General features: G+C 46.2%; 2 protein-coding genes across 4 annotated transcripts in view; one reads left to right on the top strand and one right to left on the bottom strand.

Moving 5' to 3' along the window:
* Nucleotides 1-10016, bottom strand: part of DLG2 (discs large MAGUK scaffold protein 2) — a 1330756-nt gene extending 1320740 nt beyond the window's left edge. Inside the window, exon 1 of the mRNA XM_040426389.1 lies at nucleotides 9764-10016. Within this exon, the coding sequence (XP_040282323.1) occupies nucleotides 9764-9782 (19 nt within the window). The 5' untranslated portion in view covers nucleotides 9783-10016. The remainder of the gene's footprint in view (nucleotides 1-9763) is intronic.
* Nucleotides 10017-10053: 37 nt separating this feature from the next.
* Nucleotides 10054-21034, top strand: LOC120996467 (transmembrane protein 126A-like). Of its 3 annotated transcripts, none has more exons than XM_040426394.1 (5): nucleotides 10054-10603; nucleotides 14520-14619; nucleotides 16003-16196; nucleotides 18061-18175; nucleotides 20659-21034. In XM_040426394.1, the coding sequence occupies exons 2-5, from the start codon at nucleotides 14540-14542 to the stop codon at nucleotides 20852-20854; spliced, it is 585 nt and encodes a 194-aa protein (XP_040282328.1). In that variant the 5' UTR covers nucleotides 10054-10603; nucleotides 14520-14539; the 3' UTR covers nucleotides 20855-21034. The 3 variants fall into 3 exon arrangements, with proteins under 3 accessions (XP_040282328.1, XP_040282327.1, XP_040282329.1); XM_040426393.1 differs by having other exon boundaries at nucleotides 10056-10598; nucleotides 14518-14619; nucleotides 20659-21032; XM_040426395.1 differs by lacking the exon at nucleotides 10054-10603 and adding an exon at nucleotides 13963-13986.
* Nucleotides 21035-21890: the final 856 nt, after the last annotated feature.

Raw genomic sequence — 21890 nt, 5'->3', positions numbered from 1 at the left:
CAAACTTTGTTAACCCTTTAGGTGTTGCACAAGATTTAATGGAAAATAGAGATACAATTTCAAAATTTAACTTTTTGGCAGATTTTCCATTTTAATATTTTTTTTCCAGTTACAAAGCAAGGGTTAACAGCCAAACAAAACTCATTATTTATGGCCCTGATTCTGTAGTTTACAGAAACACCCCATATGTGGTCGTAAACTGCTGTACGGGCACACGGCAGGGCGCAGAAGGAAAGGAATGCCATACGGTTTTTGGAAGGCAGAGTTTGCTAGACAGTTTTTTTGGACACCATGTCCCATTTGAAGCCCCCCTGATGCACCCCTAGAGTAGAAACTCCAAAAAAGTGACCCCATTTTAGAAACTTCGGGATAGGGTGGAAGTTTTGTTGGTACTAGTTTAGGGTACATATGATTTTTGGTTGCTCTATATTACACTTTTTGTGAGGCAAGGTAACAAGAAATAGCTTTTTTGGCACCGTTTTTTTTTTGTTATTTACAACATTCATCTGACAGGTTAGATCATGTGGTATTTTTATACAGCAGGTTGTCACGGATGCGGCGATACCTAATATGTATGCAATTTTTTTATTTATGTAAGTTTTACACAATGATTTCATTTTTGAAACAAAAAAAATCATGTTTTAGTGTCTCCATAGTCTGAGAGCCATAGTTTTTTCAGTTTTTGGGCGATGAGATGACGGTTTGATTGGCACTATTTTGGGGTGCATATGACTTTTTGATCGCTTGCTATTACACTTTTTGTGACGTAAGATGACAAAAAATGGCTTTTTTTACACCGTAAAAAAAATAAAAACGGTGTAAAAAAAGCCATTTTTTGTCATCTTACGTCAAAAAAAGTGTAATAGCAAGCGATCAAAAAGTCATATGCACCCCAAAATAGTGCCAATCAAACCGTCATCTCATCCCACAAAAAATTAGACCCTACCTAAGATAATCGCCCAAAAACTGAAAAAACTATGGCTCTCAGACTATGGAGACACTAAAACATAATTTTTTTGTTAGGGTTAGGTCATGTGATATTTTTATAAAGCCGGTCGATACGGATGCAGAGATACCTAATATGTATACTTTTTATTTATTTATGTAAGTTTTACACAATGATTTCATTTTTGAAACCCAAAAAATCATGTTTTAGTGTTTCCATAGTCTAAGAGCCATAGTTTTTTCAGTTTTTGGGCGATTATCTTGGGTAGGGTATGATTTTTGCGGGATGAGATGACGGTTTGATTGGTACTATTTTGGCGTACATGTGACTTTTTGGATCACTTTTATTACCTTTTTGGGAAGTAAGGTTGGCAAAATTTCAATTTCCTCATAGTTTTTATTTTTTTATTTTTATGCCGTTCACCGGGCGGGGAAAGTAACATGAGCATTTTATAGATCAGGTCGTTACGGACGCGGCGATACCTAATATGTGTAGTGTATTTTTTTATATTTTTTTTTATTCAGTGATAAATGTTTTTTTTTATCTTAACTTTTTTCACTTTTTTTTTTACCCAGACCCACTTGGTTCTTGAAGATCCAGTGGGTCTGATGTCTGTATAATACAGTACAGTACACTATATAGGGTATTGTACTGTATTTTACTTACATTTTGTCTGAACAGATCTATGCCTTTAGCACAGATCTGTTCAGCACCATGGACAGCAGGATGCCTGAGAAGGCGTCCTGTTGCCATGGGAACCTTCCCGTCTGCTCAGTTGTGGCCACAACAGACGGGGAAGGGTAAGGAGGGGGGCTCCCTCCCTCTGTCACCCCATTCTATCGGGGGGCTGCAAAGGCACAGCAGCCCCCGATGGGAGAGGAAGGGAGCCCCATCTTACTGTTAACTTTTTCCATACAGCGGTCCGTACGGACCGCGGTATGGAAAGGGTTAAACGGCTGACATCGCATCACAGATGTCAGCCGTTTATACCAGAGTATCAGCAATGTGCTGACACTCTGGTATAACCACTGTACACCAACGATTATTCAAGAGGAGGCGGGCGGGGGATCGCGATTGCGATCCCGCCTCCCGCACTGCCTGCAACACCCCCCCTGCACCACCCGCCGCCATAATATCATTCAGGGGTGCAGGGGGGTGAAAAAAAACTTTATATGGGGCATTTTAAAGTTTAATCCCCGCGGTCCCTCAGAATCGGCAGAAAGCGCAACAAACCGCAGGTCTGAATTTGAGAATTGGACGGATACAAACCACAGCGTGCAGCTATACCCTATGTACAGGATAGGGGATAACTATTAGATCGGTGGGGTCCTACCACTGGGACCCCCACTGATCATGAGGACAGGGGCCCCTGCAACCCCCCTGAAAAGAACAGATCGGACAGTCACACATGCACGTGGACGCTCCATTCATTTCTATTGGAGTCCTGGAGATAGCCGAGTACAGCACTCCACTATCTACAGAATTCCTATAGAAATGAATAGAGCAGCAGGGCGCATGTGTAACTGGCCGCTGCATTCTTCTCAGGAGGGCTGCAGGGGGTACAGGGCAGGGGTGCACCACCAATGAGGCCAGGTGAGGCGATCTCCTCAGGCAGCACCAGGTAGGGGGAAGAGGCTGAAGGGAAAGGGTTAGGTTAAGAAATTGGCATTGGGGAGGGAGGGGCGCCATTTCAGTTTTTTGCCTCAGGCAGAAGAAAGGCTAGGTGCACCCCTGGTACAGGGGCCCCAGTTGTGATTGGTGGGGGCCCCAGCGGTAGGACCATCACCGATCTAATAGTTATTCCCTATCCTATGGATAGGCGATAACGTGTAACAACCGGAATACATTCTGGGCACAACTGATCCATTGTTAAACCAAGTGCAAGGCCTGAGGAGGTGGCACAGGGAGGGAAAGAACACCAAAGAAAGCAACCTTGTGCCACGCTTCACCGCCCCAGCGCCTGCACCAACTATAACAGTGTCCTGAGGGCTCCTCCAACACTGACAGACTAGGAAGAACAGAAACTATGAGTGACGCACCACACTACCATTAAAACGCCGTATGGTATGTTAACCCTAGAAGGAAAAGAGGAGGAAATACTGTAAGATGTGATGTAGATTATGCAGAATGTTTCACTTGCATCTTCCAGAAATCCATGATTTTTTTTTTACAGCATGATGATTCATATGCATTAGATTTGAGACAGGTTTTGATGTGGATTCTGTGTCCAAATTCATGTTCAAGTGAATGACAATCCACTTCCTGCGCATGTGCAGTTCACGTCACAGAAAATGTCTGCAGGAATAAATAGCACGCTGCTTAGGCTGGGTGCACATAAATCAGCTGTGTCCGGCCGGTTTGATCTATGTGTACCGCACTATAGTGCACAGGTCCAACGTCTATAGACTGTAGCATGCAGCATTTTTCTATTACGACTGATGCGCTGGATGAATATGAAGGATCTCATAGTAAACTACGGCATCAGTTCGAGCGTCAGTTTCCCTCCGATGTTTTCTGCACCATGCCAAGGGGAAAACGGAAAAGGATTTCCTCAGATTCTGCAGAGAAAAGGCAGCGGATAAGCCCCGATAAATGAAGCTAATCCTTGTGCAGATCTACGGCACATCACACTGCAGATCCACAGCAGAAATCCGAGCGGAAGTCGCAGGTTTTGTAGAATATATGTCAGGTTTGCAATATGGTGTTGAGCTAATTGTGCTTCGGATCAGCGATCCGAAGTCGATTCAGTTAAACACTTTGATTTTAATACTGTTTTCTTACAGAATTAAAATGTATTGGCTCCGTGGAGCCAAACTTCGTTTCACCCGAATTCAGCAAACCCGACTTTGAATTCCTAATTTTAAATGTTTTTAAAGACGCAGAAATAAATACCGAATTCATTCACCTTGTATTACACGGCTGTCCGTCCACTAGAATAGGCACCATTTAATACTATATTTGTGAAGCCACGAGCATCTGATTACTAGGGGGTTCCAGTTCGGGACCTACGGCAATGAGGTCATCCCCTATAGCATCCATACTAAATGAAGCATATCATTTTCTATTAAAATAAAATAAAAAAATCGGGTTCTTGCCTGATACAGGGAAATAAGATTTTGAGATGGCACTGCAGACAGGGATTCATGTGAGGAAGTGTACCATGTACCATGTATAGCGCTGTAGAATATGACAATATATAATAGATAAAGTAAAATCAATAAAAATACACTTTATATAACAGGCCTCATTGAGCAAAACAAGAGAGCAGGCCTTGTTGCCCATAGCAACCAATCAGGGCTTAGCTTTCATTTCTGAAACTGCTCTGGGAAAATGAAAGCTGTGCTCTCATTGGTTGCTGTGGGCAGCAAGGCCTGTTTTTTTTCTGTTAAATTATGATGTGTTCACATGGCTTCTCCTTTTATATGATAGATCCTAAAGGCAACCAAAAGACATATAAGGGAGTCCATCAGAGTTACACTGAATAGTGCATCTTCACCAATAAAAAGTGATAAAAACCTCAACAGAGGCGTGTAGCTCACATGTGAACACAGCCTTAGGGCTTATGCACACGACAGTGTGCCGGCCGGGCCCGTGCTGTGGACCGCAAATTGACTTGAATGGGGTCCGCGATCCGCATCCGACTGTCCGCACCACAAAAAAGTAGTGCATTTTTTCGATCTGTGCCTCCATTCCGCGCTGCATCTCCCAGATTGCGGACCCATTCAAGTGAATGGGTCCGCATCCGTGATGCGGGGTGAACACTGCCAGTGCCTGTGTATTGCGGACCCGGCCAGGCAACGGTCGTGTGCATGAGCCCTTAACCTATGATGCTGTGCGCTCCCGTGCGCACGATGTATGCCGCTCCGGGACATATGGCCCGCTCACGGACCATATGTCTCGGAGGGTATACGGTCGTGTGCATAAGCCCTAACACAGCATCTTATACGTGGACAGGAAGCCAGTTTCTCTATGTAATCCTGTGGGAGTCTGATAGGAATGAATAGAGAAGTAACTGACTTTCTGCCCTGTGTCAGTTGGAGATCAGAGTGTTGGTCACATGACACAGCTGAGGATCAGAAGGGAGGAGATAACTCACAAATACAGTCACTAGTAGGAAGTTTACCTAACAGGTCAGAGACTTAAAGGGAGTCTTTCACCAAATATGACCATTACAGACCACTCAGATCAGGTTCTCCATCAGTGATGGCCAGTTCGCATTGTTCGCCTGCGAACATATGCGGGCTGCCATTTTTTTTCACAAGTCCGGCAAGGCACAGGTAAGCCCTTACCTGTGCCTGTGCCGCGAGCCGGTCTGAAAACAAATGCGGTCACCGGGAGCAGGCAGCTCCGAGAACAGCCGCCGGGGGCCTTCATCGGGCTGTTCTCGGAACTGCCTGCTCCCGCTGACCGCACTTGTTTTCAGACCGGCTCGCGCACAGGCACAGGTAAGGGCTTACCTGTGCCTCGCTGGACTTGTAAAAAAGATGGCAGCCCGCATATGTTCGCAGGCGAACAATGCGAACTGGCCATCACTGTTCTCCATTACTTTCCCCAGATTACTATGGTACCTTTCATATTGCCGTCCATCGCCGATTTGCTCCAAAAAACACTTTTATACCATATGGTAATTAGGTTCTGAAGATGCCCGGGGCGGCGTTCATGCGGCCGGTGCCCAGGCCCCTCTGCGCTTTTCTTACCAAACTCCTCCTCTCTCACCCCTCTGGCCTGCCCTTGTTTAATCTGATTACCTCCTCCTCTCTGTCTGAAATCCTGTGTCTCTGCCAGCTGGATCGGGTTGCGCAGGCTGGCGCATGCCCATTGAAAGTCCCTGTTCCTCTGCCCATAATGAGCAATGCAGTGCGCACTCGCCGGGAATGTGTTGAGCGGCGAGGACACGGGATTTCAGACGGAGAGGAGGAGGTAATCAGATTAAACAAGGCGGGCCAGAGGGGTGAAAGAGGAGGAGTTTGGTAAGCAAAGAGCAGAGGGGCCTGGGCACCGGCCGTATAAACGCCACCCCGGGCACCTTCAGAACCTAATTACCATATGGTATAAAAGTGTTTTTTGGAGCAAATCGGCGATGGACGGCAATATGAAAGGTACCATAGTAATCTGGGGAAAGTAATGGAGAACCTGATCTGAGTAGTCTGTAATGGTCATATTTGGTGAAAGACTCCCTTTAAAGTTTTTGAGGGAGTGCTACTTTAAGGGCTGGATAAAGGGGGGGTCTAAGGTCTGTGGTTTTTAGGGGGCCTTGTCTGGTGTCTCTAAGTTTAGGGGCTCTGGGGAATCTGTATTATTTATGGGATCTGAAGAGAGCCTGTATTTGTGGTCTGCATATGGGGGGCCTGCTTTGGTGTCTATGTTTATATAACGGGCTGGTGTATGGTAAGCTACAGTTATATTGAGGGACTAAGGTGTGGTCTGATTTATGGTATGCATGTATTTATATATAGAGTCTGATCTGCGAACTGTATTAATTTATGGGGGTCTGGACGGTGGTCTATGTCAGCTTAGGGGTCTGTATAAATGGCTGGTCTGGTATCTGTAAGTAGGTCTGGTTATGGGGTCTGTATAAAGGAAAGTCTGGGATCTGAGGTCTATTTTTGGGAGCCTGTCTTGGGCCTGTAGTTATTTAGAAAGTTTTGTCTGGGGTCTCTATACGTTTATGGAATCTGTGGAAACTGTATTTATATAGGGGTCTGCATTTATTGATGAGTTCTGTATTTTTTAGGGGGTCTGATGAGTGGTCTGCATTTATAGAGGGGTCTGGTTTGTTGTCTGTATTTATAGAGGGGTCTGGTCTGTGGTCTGTATTTATAGAGGGGTCTGGTCTGTGGTCTGTATTTATAGAGGGGTCTGGTCTGTGGCCTGTATTTATAGAGGGGTCTGGTCTGTATTAGTAGAGGGGTCTGTATTTATAGAGGGGTCTGGTCTGTCGTCTGTATTTATAGAGGGGTCTGGTCTGTATTAGTAGAGGGGTCTGGTCTGTGGTCTGTATTTATAGAGGGGTCTGGTCTGTGGTCTGTATTTATAGAGGGGTCTGGTCTGTATTTATAGAGGGGGTCTGGTCTGTATGTATAGAGGGGTCTGGTCTGTGGTCTGTATTTATAGAGGGGTCTGGTCTGTGGTCTGTATTTATAGAGGGGTCTGGTCTGTATTTATAGAGGGGTCTGGTCTGTGGTCTGTATTTATAGAGGGTCTGGTCTGTATTTATAGAGGGGTCTGGTCTGTATTTATAGAGGGTTCTGGTCTGGTCTGTATTTATAGAGGGGTCTGGTCTGTGGTCTGTATTTATAGAGGGGTCTGGTCTGTATTTATAGAGGGGTCTGGTCTGTGGTCTGTATTTATAGAGGGGTCTGGTCTGTATTTATAGAGGGTTCTGGTCTGGTCTGTATTTATAGAGGGGTCTGGTCTGTGGTCTGTATTTATAGAGGGGTCTGGTGTGTGGTCTGTATTTATAGAGGGGTCTGGTCTGTATTTATAGAGGGGTCTGTGGTCTGTATTTATAGAGGGGTCTGGTCTGTGGTCTGTATTTATAGAGGGGTCTGGTCTGTGGTCTGTATTTATAGAGGGGTCTGGTGTGTGGTCTGTATTTATAGAGGGGTCTGGTCTGTATTTATAGAGGGTTCTGGTCTGTGGTCTGTATGTATAGAGGGGTCTGGTCTGTGGTCTGTATTTATAGAGGGGTCTGGTCTGTATTTATAGAGGGGTCTGGTCTGTGGTCTGTATTTATAGAGGGGTCTGGTCTGTATTTATAGAGGGTTCTGGTCTGTGGTCTGTATTTATAGAGGGAGCAAATAGTAGTGTAGAAGCAGCACTATGCGGTCTCAGGATATTGCGTCTGTATCAATGCAGCAGCCTAACCGTAGGCCCTTGATCCATCAGGCCATATAGTATACATGTGAGAAAGAAGATGGCTTCGGCAGCATGTCGCAATATCAAAAAGATTCTTTAATTGTACCTCCAGACACAAATGGCAACGTTTCGACTGTACACCAGTCTTTGTCAAGCCTAATGACATACATTCTGGTAGGCATATATATACCCCCCACACATAAAATACACACCCCATTACATCATTAGTGCACATCACTGGGCAATAGAATACACATGTTCATATTACAACTCACAGTCAATGTCATGTATACCAAGTTCATGTTGTTCGTCTCGGCGTTCCCTTGTCTGTAATGCGCAGCCGCATCTCAATGCGGCTGCGCATTACAGACAAGGGAACGCCGAGACGAACAACATGAACTTGGTATACATGACATTGACTGTGAGTTGTAATATGAACATGTGTATTCTATTGCCCAGTGATGTGCACTAATGATGTAATGGGGTGTGTATTTTATGTGTGGGGGGTATATATATGCCTACCAGAATGTATGTCATTAGGCTTGACAAAGACTGGTGTACAGTCGAAACGTTGCCATTTGTGTCTGGAGGTACAATTAAAGAATCTTTTTGATATTGCGACATGCTGCCGAAGCCATCTTCTTTCTCACATGTATTTATAGAGGGGTCTGGTCTGTGGTCTGTATTTATAGAGGGGTCTGGTCTGTATTTATAGAGGGGTCTGGTCTGTATTTATAGAGGGGTCTGGTCTGTATTTATAGAGGGGTCTGGTCTGTATTTATAGAGGGGTCTGGTCTGTATGTATAGAGGGGTCTGGTCTGTGGTCTGTATTTATAGAGGGGTCTGGTCTGTATTTATAGAGGGGTCTGGTCTGTATTTATAGAGGGGTCTGGTCTGTATTTATAGAGGGGTCTGGTCTGTATTTATAGAGGGTCTGGTCTGTATTTATAGAGGGGTCTGGTCTGTATTTATAGAGGGGTCTGGTCTGTGGTCTGTATTTATAGAGGGGTCTGGTCTGTGGTCTGTATTTATCTAGGAAGAAATGTATTAGTTTATGGTGATCTGGTCTGTGGTATGGATTCACTTTAGGATGTGCTGGATGGATCCGTATGTACTATCTGGGATTCGAATGCCATCGATGAGCGCGACATACGGGCAAAACATTTGCCTTGCTGTGTGTGTTCTTCTTCAGGATCTCCAAAGCTGGCAATTATGGACTCAATGGCAGACGCACACAACTGTACGGCACATCAGCCTGAATGTACCTCATACATATCTTCAATGTTACACTTCAGATGTGTACGCCGAACATATAACATACGTGCACTGTAGACATATATATGTATCCATAACCTCACAGGACAATATAACAATGGCAGTGGAGGAGAGAAGGAGAATGGACATTTACTTACAACAAAAACATTTTATATATAAAAAATATGAATCAATAATTTATTATAAATCATTAGTTCACTAAACACCAGAAAAAAAACCAAAAAAAACCATACATATTTAGTGTCATTAAAAAACATTTTTCAAATATCCTTAAAATACAGTACAATATATATATATTAAAATGACATGAAAATTAAAAAAATATAATATATTTTATACTAAAATTCTAATAATTTTTATAATAATACAATTTTGTAGGTAATAATACAAACCGTGCACAACAGAAATAATATTTCAAAGCGGACATTACAGAATTTGTCATTTAATTAATACAATAATTATATATTTAATCATAGCTAAAAAATGAGTATATGGTTTACTAATTTTTTTTTAAAATATTTTAGCATTAAGATCATTTTATTATAATATACAGTAATAAAAAATAAAATTTGTAAAAAAATAAATAATAATAATAAAAATTATGTCATTTGGATATTCCAGAATTTGTAATAAAATATACATACTAATAATAATAATAATCATTAGAAGAAAGTAAATGCCCACCTTTCTTCTTCACTGGCATTCTCCCTGGCTGTTATAAAATGAAGTTGAATTGAAAATTATTGCAATTGTAAAATACATGAATTGCTTCCGATGGTTCCTTCTTTTGGCAAAAAACACACAAAGAATTTTTTTTTAAAAAGTCCCAGCCAGGAATAATTAATGAAATTTTGCGAAAAAATAAAAATGTGAATACATTTGAATTTTAAAAAAAAAGTAAATAAAATGGAAAAAATAGAATAAGACATTAAATATCCGTCAGCTGACGAGCAGAGGAGTCATTTTAATTGTCATGGCTCAGAAAAAAATAATGCATTGAAAAAAATTGATAATGCCATCTGGGAAGCTCCAAAAGTTTTTTGTTTTTTTTCCTGTTTCAAAAAGAGCGCATGCTGTGAGAGGAGGGCAGTGAGGGTGCCCTGCCAGGAATGCCAGTGCCCAGGGGTGAAGGGTACAGCAGGCAGCCCCTTGCACTGAAGAGGTGTATCCCAGAGGTGCCAGTCACCAGCTCATCCTCCCGCACTGAGGGTGGGGGGAGTTGTCACAGGGGTCTGGGGCAGCCAGGCAGGCATTTCACAGGGCATGGGAGCCCATCCCGGCTGCCAGGCCAGTAGGCAGGATCACACATGGCTGCAGGGGGCGCTGCCGGTCCCCCTCCTGTCATCGCACACACCTCGGGTCATGTCAGGTGCACTCACACAGCGCACAGGCTGCAGCTCAGGCTGGTCCAGGCGTCTGCGCGGTCACGTGACTCCCCCGCTTCACCCCACGTGACGGGCAAGATGGCTGCGCCCGCGAAGGCACGGGTCTGAAGGTGAAGCGCCCGCGATCGCTGGGGACTAGGTGAGGGCCTGAGAAGTGGGTGGTCTTGCTTTACGGCAGCATGGTGGTCCTTAGATGATACATATGGTCACTCTTCACACATTGTCTAACTGGGCCATTGGGACTCTTCTTCTATGATATCTGTGTAAAGAGTCAGCATGTCACCTCATATATATGTGATGTTGGGGGGTAAATGATATTTTTGCAGTAGCAGTGATTGATTCCCAGCCCTGATGCTGAGGAACGGCCACACTCCAGACAGCGACCATCAGCATCTAGCGGACATGTCATATACCCAGATACTGAGCTATGCCCCTGACCCGACCCTCCCATCTGGGCACCCATGGGCACCGTACCCGGCTGGTTGCCGTCTCCTCTTAGCTGCCCTGTGTGTTTTTATTTGGGGGCTGGGTGGTCGTGGATCCCTGCGGAAGGACCAATGAGGACTCAGAGCTGGACTCGAGAACGCCATCGTTAAATTGGTGAAACTTTTTTTTACAGGGGTTCCCTAGTGCTAAAAAGTTCGGGAACTACTGCCCTAGAGCCACGTCCACGTGGGACGGATACACTGCAGATTGTCCACCGGTGTAGAATCCACAGCGTTTACAGGAGCAGCAAAGTGGATGCGATCTGTGGGAAAATCCACGTGGAAACCGCATTATATCAAGTCCCTCCCCAGACTTCACCGTTGCAACATGTAGGATGAATTCCACACAAAGGGGGTCATTTTGTAAGACCAGAGTTTTAGACGCCGGTCTTAATGAAGCCCTTGCGCTGGCGGGGGATCGCCGAAGTTATGAAGAAGCTCCGGCCTCTTCATAACTCGAGCAGGATCCACCACCGCTTCTAAATGTACGACGGCTTCCTCGCTGTCTTACATTTAGACCTTTTTCTACGCCTAAAACAGACGTAGAAAATGGTAAATGACACAGGCCTGCCGTCCCCTTCCCCACCCACTTTTTTTAGACCTGGCGTGAGCGGGGATAAATCGCAGATTGTGGCGCAACCAACCATTGCACCACAATCTGTGCCTAAAATACACCTAATTTAAAGGGGTTATCCGACTTAAATAAATCTATTCTAATTGCATTTATTGTAGACCAGTGAAAGATTCTTAAAATCACTTTCATCACCTATCTATCACTGTTTGGCCAGTTCAGTTCAGGGTCATGTTACACCTGACGTCAGTAAGCCTGCTCTGCTGGTGACTTCTCGTTTACAAGCTTCTCTCTGCTTGAGGGAGTGTCCAGGCTGTGTAAACGAGACGTCAGAGCCTCTGGTGCCCTCCCCCCTCCAGCTCTCCTCACTGCCTCGGCTCTGCTATGCGATCGCTCATGTGCAGTACATACCAAGGTGATCTCTTCTCCAGCAGCACAGGGTATGTTTGTCCCTCCTGCATTCACTGGGGCGAGAGGTGGCAGTTTGTAAACGTTCCCCTCTGCATCTGGGGATCGTTATTACAGCCCTGGGTCCCCCCCCCCCCACACTAGTACACATTGAACACCCCCTGGGTAATATAAATAAATTATTGGCCATCATTATTATCATCATCATCATCATTATTCAGCTATATAAAATCCTTATCTGCCACCAATATATGGATTTATCTAAGCAATATCCATATTGAATATAGATATTGCTTAGATACAGATAATGCTAATGATATTTTCACACTAGCGGCAGGAAGTATCCGACAGGCTGTTCACCCTGTCGGATCCGCCCTGCCGCTATTTGACGGTGCCGCTGGACGGATCCGTTATTGCAATTCATTTCTAGACGGATCCGCAACTGGATCCGTCTACAAATGCTGTCACTTGTCACACTGATCGGCGGATCAAGCAGGCACGCAGCTCCGACGATGGAGCTGCCGTGCGGATCCGGCGTTGCAAAACAACTGAAGGACGGATCCGCCCTTCCGGTCTGCGCATGCGCAGAACATGAAAACTGTGAAAAAGACTGAAAGAGGGATCCGTCCATCCGCATGACAAGCGGATAGACGGATCCGCCCTTCCGGTCTGCGCATGCGCAGAACATGAAAAATGTGAAAAAGACTGACAGAGGGATCCGTCCATCCGCATGACAAGCGGATAGACGGATCCGTTATTGCAATGCATTTCTAGACAGATCCGCACCTGGATCCGTCTACAAATGCTGTCACTTGTCACACTGATCGGCGCATCCAGCAGGCACGCAGCTCCGACGACAGAGCTGCCTTGCGGATCCGGCGTTGCAAAACAACTGAAGGACGGATCCGCCCTTCCGGTCTGCGCATGCGCAGAACATGAAAACTGTGAAAAAGACTGCAAGAGGGATCCGTCCATCGACATGGCAAGCGGATAGACGGATCCGTTATTGCAATGCATTTCTAGACGGATCCGCACCTGGATCCGTCTACAAATGCTGTCAGTTGTCACACTGATCGGCGGATCCGGCGGGCAGCTCCGACGATGGAACTGCCTGCCGGATCACACTAACGCTAGTGTGAAAGTACCATAAAAAGTCGAAAATCCAGGACTTTTAGTCAAGTGGCCGCTCGCTGTGCACTGCCGTACTGCGCCATAGCTCCACCACCATCCCCTTTATAGTCAATGGGGACGGAGCGGCAGTCCAGCGGCTGGCCGGATCCGACAGGGTGAACAGCCTGTTGGATCGATCCTGTCTCTAGTGTGAGAGTACCCTTAGGCTCCATTCACACATCCGCAAATGGGTCCACATTTGTTCTGCAATTTTGCGGAACGGGTGCGGACCCATTCATTTTCTATGGTGACGGAATTTGGAATTAGTGCAAATACGTCCTCCTTGATATACTGTAATAACAGAAAGAACATTTTTAGACTAGAAACAAAACCAAACATGAAAGAAATGTATGTAAAATAACATAACTTACACTGTGCAGCTGCAATGTGACAGGGAGGTCTTCTGCCCTGTGGGTGTATTTATTTATTTTTATGCAAAGTGCAGAGCAGGGGGAGGGGAAGGTCAGGTTGTTCACGCCCAGAAATATTCATGAGGCAGAGTTCAGGCTTTGTTGTTACACGCCCCTCAGCATTGTACTTCAGCATGTAAACAAAGCAATGACAGAACCGTGAAAAAGTGTACATATGGGTTTTAACTTGATGAAATCAAGCTTAACCAAATTATATGTATATCCTGATGGATTTTAAGTGTTTTTTTTTTTTTTTTTATTAACTCGGATAACCCCTTTAATCATATTTCAGCTTCATAAATGACCCCCAAAATTCTGCATGTCACTTCTTCAGCAAATGTGCAACCAATATTTTCCGGTAGCAGTCTGGCGGACGTGACCTTATGACTGGCGCTATCAGAACATGCTGTTTACATCGGGCCGCCCTGCAGTTTGGCCTGAGATCTGCCGTGGATGGAGGTCTTAGGTTCCTGGGAAGGTGGGGGACGCCCACAACAAAAATCTCTATTTCTCACTGGTCCAGTATTGGGATTGGGAACTCGGTCTCTGGGAAATTATGTCTATGGCTACATTGGGGATATGTTCGCACGGCTAAAATCCGCAGCTGAAAACAGGTGGCAGATTTGTAGTTTGATGCTAAATGTATTTCGGAGGGCCACATCCAGTCCGCATTCTCTGCGGATCATGCACAGATCCGCTCATTTCTATGGTCCTCAAAAAATGCAGACAGCACATGGATGTCCAAATCATAGAACATGTCCTATTCTTGTGCGTTTTGTGGGCAAGAATGGCCATTGTGGCACGCACGCGGACGATAGCCCCATTTTAGGGATTCACGTTTTGCAGACCGTAAAACGGATACGGTCGTGTGCATGAAGCCTCAGACTTTTTCTTCCAGCTGTTGCAAAACTACAACTCCCATCGTGTGCTGTCAGGGCATCCCAGGATTGTAGTTTCACAGCAGCCAGAAAGCCACCGCTTAGAGACAGTATTTCATGATGTATGTTACAGGCTACAACACCACAGCTGTGATGGAACCCGAAGAGCGTCCGGAAAGTCAGTTTGCGAAGCTCTTACGAGAGAGATTCAATCAACTTCCTGCAATAGACCAGTGAGTAACACGTCATGGAGCTGATTTACTACTTTACTTAAAGGGGTTATCCAACCCCTAAAATGCCTCCCCATACGCCCGTGCCCCTCACACAGGTTGTACTTACCTCGCTCCCTGGCACCCGCGCCGCTTCTGATGGCCGCCACTGCATTTTCCCGTCGCGCGGATGAAAACATCCGGCTTGGGGGGGGGGGGGGGGGGTCAAGTGGGCAGCCAATAATAGACCATGGCGGGTGAAGCTAGGAAGGCTCGTTCCCGTCACCGCCTGCTATTGGCTGTCCGTTTGTGAGATCCGTTCAGGGCTCTCACAGGCGGTTCAAAACGGATCAGTATTACCCTAATGCATTGTGAATGAATAAAGGATCCGCTCAGAACGCCTCAGTTTGGCTCCGATCCGTCTCCATTCCGCTTTGGAGGCGGACACCAAAAGGCTGCTAGCAGTGTTTTGGTGTACGTCTGACAAAACTGAGCCAAACGGATCCGTCCTGACACACAATGCAAGTTAATGGGGACGGATCCATTTTCTATGACACAATCTGGTACAATAGAAAACGGATCCGTCCTCCATTGACTTTCAATGGTGTTCAAGACGGATCCGTTTTGGCTTTGTTAAAGATAATACAAACGGATCCATTCTGAACGGATGCAGACGGTTGTATTATCTGAACGGATCCGTCTGTGCAGATCCATGACGGATCCGCACCAAACGCGAGTGAAAGTAGCCATACTCGCAAAGGGGAGATGCAGTGGCGGCCCTGCGGGAGTCAGAAGTGACGCAGCTGCTGGGGAGCGAGGTAAGTACAACCTATGTGAGGGGCCCGGGCGTATGGGGAGGCATTTTAGGGGCTGGATAACCCCTTTAAAACCAGACTGGCCCCTTATGATATTAAACAGGAGTAGAAAAACATGGTTGCTTTCTTGCAAACACAGCGCCACCCCTGTCCACAGGTTGCCTGTGGTATCGCAGCTCGGCTCCACTGAAGGAAATCACTTCGTCCCATGTAGAATGATTTAAAATACTTGTCATAACCTATTGTAGACCTGGGACCTTTCTTAAAGGGGTTGGCCCATCTCACACGTTGGTGGCATATTGCTAGGATACACCCCCAATATCGGATAGAGGCAGGTCCCACCTAGAATGGGCCTTGAGGCATGACTTGGAAATTTAATAAGCCAGCGTCTCATCTGCAGATTGCCCCTCATCAGAGCAGAGGGTGAAGGGATGATTATTAGTTTTTGGCCCAAGGGTGGTAGTATTTCTGAAACTGCGCTGCGGTGAGAAAAAAAAAATATTAGTTCCATGAGAGTTGCTCAGTGAATATGTATATAAGGGCCCTGCTCTCAGTCTGTTATCCTGACGTTTTATCCCTTTCTGTCCTATAGGAAATATTTCCATTATGGAAGTCTAATAGTTGGTCTAAGTGCCTCGGCTTCTGGACTTCTGTCCAACAAGATATTCAGAGAAACCCTGAAGGTCAGACGGGGCTTCCTGTTGTCCTCTCTCGTCGTGACCAGCCTCCCACTGTTCCAGACCACCATCTTGTATCACACTGCTATACCCAATTCCATTATGGCTGGTAAGAATATATACATCGTATATGAGTGTATATTGGGGACTACAGTTGTTACAGGGGTTGTGCCAAGTTTTTAACCAGCTGATTGCTGGGGGTCCAACCTCTGAGACCCCCACCGATCATGAGGGTCCTGTTCCCCCCCATTCTGATGGGGCGGCAGTTAATTTCATTCATTTTCTATGGGAGCGCCAGAGATAGCGGAGTACAGCACCCAGGTATCTCAGTTGCTCCCAAAAAGAATCAATGGAGCGGAACCTGACACTCCATCAGAATGGGGATTGGGACCCTCATCAGTGGGGGTCTCAGCGGTCGAACCATAAGTTAGTTATCCCCTATCCTGTTGGCACAACACCTTTAACTCATGCTAAATATTCCATTCTTCTTTTTTTTTTTTTTTGGAGATCCATTTAGTAACTTTCCAAATATCATGTTTTACCTCCACACACACACACATATATAACTTTGCTGCTTTTACACAGTTGAGTCCCATTATTCTGACTGCTTCCCATGTCGGCAGCGCGTAGCTCTTGAAGGAACGTGTGCTGAGCGGGCTCGGTGGGTATATAAGGTGGGTGATAGGCTGTCCACACACACATCCTTCGTTGGTGTCATGGGTAAAAGGGGCGATTTATGAGAGTTGTGAAAAGGGATGATTATTGGTTTTCACGCCAAGGGTGTAGGTATTTCTGATACTGCGCAGTATCAACTGTTCTCTGCTACTGTGCTGACCGTGTATGGCGAGTGGACAAATGGCGCCCCTGTGAATAAGAAACGTGGAAGCTGTGGAGCACCCTGGTTGCATCGACAGAAAAGGCTTCAGATTTCACTGTAGTATCGGAATCTGACCTCTGCTGATTGGCAAAGGGTTGTCTTCTCCGATGAGTCACGTTTTCTGCTTCATAGCTTTGAGTGTCAGGAGAACAAACACCCTGCAACCATTGCTGGAAGAACACAAGCTGGTGGTGGCAGCGTTATGGTCTGGGGGATGCTCTGGACCACTCATCCATGTGGAAGGCGCTTTCTACCGATTTGGGTATGAATCAATCCTTGCAGATCACGTACACCCATACGTGCTGATTGTCTTCCCTGGGGCAGGTGGGATCTTCCAGCAAGACCTCACACGGCTAGAAAGTCTAACATTTGATGGAAGAGCATGACCAAGACGTCCAAGTACCACCCCGGCCCCCTAATTCTCCAGACTTGAACCCAATTGATCATCTGTGGGACCACCTCGATGGTCGTGGATCATCCTCCGAGCCCCCTCCAGCAGCTGTGGGATGCACTGCAGTCCGCATGGCTCCACATACCAGGACCTTATTGAGTCCCCGCCGCCCGTCTAGCTGCTGTCCATGGTGCACACGGTGGTTACTCTGGACATTAGCTGGTGGTCATAACAATAATAGGACTTGACATTGTAAAATGCAGTTGGTTACCCTTGGAAACAGACTTCTGCTGTCAGAAATAGCACCACACTTCGCATTCACACAACCGTGCCGTGTTTTGCGATCCGCAGAACACGGATACCGGCCGCGTGCGTTCCACACATTTTGCGGAACGCACATGGCCAGCGATATATATAGAAAATACCTACTCTTGTCTGCTATTTTTGAAATGAATGGGTTCACACCTGTTCCTTTGTGGAACATATGTGGACCCATTCATACGGTCGTGTGAATGAGCCCTTATCAGTAGGTTTCCAGCTCAGTCCCACTGAAGTCTATAGTGGCACTGTTTCTGAAAATGTTATACAACCCCTTTAAGACCAAGCTCTACACAAATGATGAATTTTTCCAGTCACACCAGGATTTGTTGGGGCCCCCACCTAATGTAGTACGGATTGTATTGGTTGCTTTTATCTCCCCCGCAGGTAAGATGAATTGTCCCCTATGTAACACGCTGCGTGGCACCACGGTGGGAGCTGTTGTTGGGGGTCTGGGATCAGCGTCCTTAGCTGCGTTAGTCAGCACAATGTACTTTCTGAAGTAAGTATATCCATCTCCACTTATTGTAGTAAGACGCTGCATTATATTCTCAGAGGAGTTAATGTAGCTGTATGTCATCTATGCCCTTAGTTAGCTTACAGTCATTCTAAATAGCCCCATACTGTAAAGGGCAGCCGTCAGCAGTTCTGTACCGATGACACCGGCTGACCTGTTACATGTGCGCTTGGCAGCAGAAGACATCTGTGTTGGTCCCATGTCCATATGTGCCCACATTGCTGAGAAACATGTTTTAATATATGCAAATTAGCCTCTAGGAGCAACGGGGGTGTTGCCGTTACACCTAAAGGCTCTGCTCCCTCTGCACCTTGATTAATAGGTCCAGACATGAAAACATCATCACGCCTGGCCCTATCATTCAAAGTGCAGGGGGTGCGGCGTTTACAGAGAGAGCTGAGCCTCTAGGTGTAATAGCAACACCCACATTGCTCCTAAGTTCATTTGTATATATTAAAACATTTTTTTCTCAACGACGCGGGCAAATATGAATAAAAGGGTTATCCAGGAATTGATTAGATAGGTCATCATTATCACATCAGCAAGGGTCCGAGTCCCCCCTAATCAGCCGTTTCAAGGTGGCCGCCGCCGCGCTCTCTGGTGGACACAACCGGCTCCTGTACATCATACAGCGGCACTGCTTGGTATTGCAGCTCAGCTCCATTGACTTGAAGGGGGCTGAGCTGCAGCCTTGGGCATGTGACTTATGTACGGTGACATCCCATGGCCAAGGAAAAGGCCGCAGCGCTCACGGAGTGCCTACATCTTCTAACAGCTGATTGGCGGGGGTCCTGGGTGTTAACCCCCTGCCGATCTGATCGGTCATCAATATACATTCCCAGATAACCCCTTTAAGCAGACCAGTCCTGTATGGAAACTTACTGGAGGCGCTCCATGGTATGGAGACTTATTGGCAATGTTCCATCCAGTGCCACCTCTTGGATCCAAGGCATCGCACCCAGCATCCTTCTCTAGACTGATGAGCGGCAAGCACCCTGAAACAGACGTCTACAGATGGATATCAGTTACATTCTCTTGTCAAATTCCAAGTTGTTGGAAAGTCAGATTTTGACTCATTGGGAGCCACTTCCAGGCAATGGGACTGAGCTACTGGGCATGTGTGACCACCATTACTGGACATATCATGTAGAACAGCAGGGACAGTAACACCAAGATGTACCAGAATTTAGGTTCCCGGTTGTTTGTTATGGCTGATATAAAATACAGTAAAGGGGTTGGACACTTGGCAAGTCTGATGGTCACTGCTCTTTTCTTCCTCGCTGCTGCTCCTGTATACAGCGGCTGTGGTGTGTTTCGGCGCCGCAGCCCTTACATCTGACGTCGCTGTGTTCGCTCCCACCTGGAATTGCACTCTCCTGTGCTTCCTTCTGCTGCGCAAGCGGCTTGCACAGTGTGCTCCAGACGCTTCACTTGACATCTGCGCACAAGAACATAGGACGGGACACTGAAGGCAGAGAATGATTGCACAGTAGAAGAGAGGCCAGAAGGGCTCAACGCTGGATGGTCGGGTGAGGGAGGCAACACAGCCACGTCAGATGTAAGGGCCACGGTGGCAAACCACACTACAGGAAGCGAGGGAGACCAGAATGTGGACGGAAGTGACCCACACAGTAAGTTACAGGAAAAACTTTGTAAAGTGGCCAACCCCTTTAATCTTTTTTTCATGGGTTTATCTGAATGGCATCCCTGCTGTGTGCCAGAGCCAGGCATGGCCGCTATACAGTTACATACCTGCTGCCGCTCCTGCAAACAGTTGACTGGCAGAGGCGCCAGGAGTTGGACCCTGTGGTTTGCATATTGATTTCTTAAATATATCTTTATACAGGTTGCAGCTTTGTTTCTGTGATACAGAGCTCATAGTTATGGCACCACTAGGGGGCGCTTATGGCTTACATTGAGGTCAATGATAGAGTATTTTGGGTGCTCCCCATTGTGTTTCTGGTGCAGACGCGGGCAGAAGTGCTCATCTGAGTGTCGTCCCCTGTAATCTGTCAGACTACAGACTTCCAATGAATCTGTGCAATGCTGAAGGGGATGCTCTGAAGGCTGAACTCACACGTCACAGAAATTTGTGCGACTGAAAATCAGATTTATTCATTTTGAAAAGGGCAGCAAACATGGACTTGTGCAGGTGAATGGAACCAATTTTCAGTTGTGGAAAATTTCTGCGAAATCCGTAGTGCGAGTGCATCCTAATAGCGCTGCTCTTCCTTTTTTTTTTTTTTTTTTAAAGCCTGGACCTCCAACCCATCAAAACTTCTGCCATGTCAGAAGTTGGTTAAAATGGCAGGAACCATTTCAGGCTCCATCTGATATAACCTGCTGCACTGCCTGTGTATAGAACGGGCCCTGACCCAATATTCGGTGGAGGTACAGAATAGACCCCCCTCCCCCCAAATCAGTGGGCGTCTACCAGGGGGCATCAGCATCTCTTTTCTTTGTTACAGGTACAATAAGAAGCCGCTGCCCAATGACGCGTTCCGCTTCTGCATTAACCTCTACAGATCTGCAGTGATGAGGATGAAGTATTTCTTCCTTTTTCAAGCTGTTCTGTGCATGGCGGTCAGCGCGAGGTATTACGCCGTGTACGAGAAGATGCTGCTGATGCCTCCTCTGCAGCACGAGGAGGGGCCGAAGGAATAAACACGCTTTTTTTATTTATTATCCAGAGTCTCTTCATTACAATGCTTGTCACACATCCAGCAATTATTTGTATCTCCTTTCCCTGTTTCTCACATTAGTGTGCCAAGTTTGATGTTTTAAAAGGGGGTGTTCCAGATTGGTGGAGGTGTGAAGCCCATTAGCCCCACCACCGGCACTGAAAGCAGAAGGTTCCATCCGCTGTATAGTGGCCGTGAAAGGGATGAAACATCCAAAGTCGATTCGCATAAAACTTCGTTCCAATACTGTACGGATCAGGAGCTCCGTACACTATTAGAATGTATCGGCTCCGATGATCGAAGTCTCGTGAGACTAATTAATTTCTACTCTGTTTCGGTTCCAAGTGGCACCTTGGTCGGTTCGCTCATCCCTAGTCACAGCCTTCCATCCAATGTATAATGGCTGATGCAGAGCGTCAGACCCCCCCACCAATCAGATACTGAGATCAATCCTGAGGATAGGTTATCAGTATCCACGTCCCAGAAAAACCCTTTAAGGGGGTATATTAACAATACACATTGCAAGAGGACCTTTCACCAATTTTTCTTTATAAAAGCAATACCTCACACTGTGGCCCATGTTCACTAGGTGTCATATCGCAAATTTTTTCGTGATCTGTTCCCCATATGCTAATAGAATCGGTACAAGGAGGTGGAGACATCAGCTTTTCTCAGTGGGCTTCTCCCTGGCCGTGGTACAGTCCAATTGCAGCAGACCGCGTCACAGCCGGGGAGAAGTTGAGCTGTTTTTTCCCTCCATGGCTGTGACTGGACCACAGCACAGCACAGCGAAGGTGATGACGCCGCCTCCTCTTTCCTGTACTGATGCTATTAATTAGCATACCAGGCGCCAAAACCAAACGGGTAGCGCAGCGGAGGAACATATGAAAAAAAAAATTGTGATATGACACCTACTGAACATGGGCAAGGTATTGCTTTTATAAAGTAAAAACTGGTGAAAGTTCCTCTAAAACTTAAAGCGGCCGTGACCAGGATCTACCTTCTTAAACCAGGCACTT

This window comes from Bufo bufo, chromosome 3, assembly GCF_905171765.1.
Source record: "Bufo bufo chromosome 3, aBufBuf1.1, whole genome shotgun sequence".
Classification (NCBI taxonomy): domain Eukaryota; kingdom Metazoa; phylum Chordata; class Amphibia; order Anura; family Bufonidae; genus Bufo; species Bufo bufo.
This window is presented reverse-complemented; position numbering and strand designations above follow the sequence as displayed.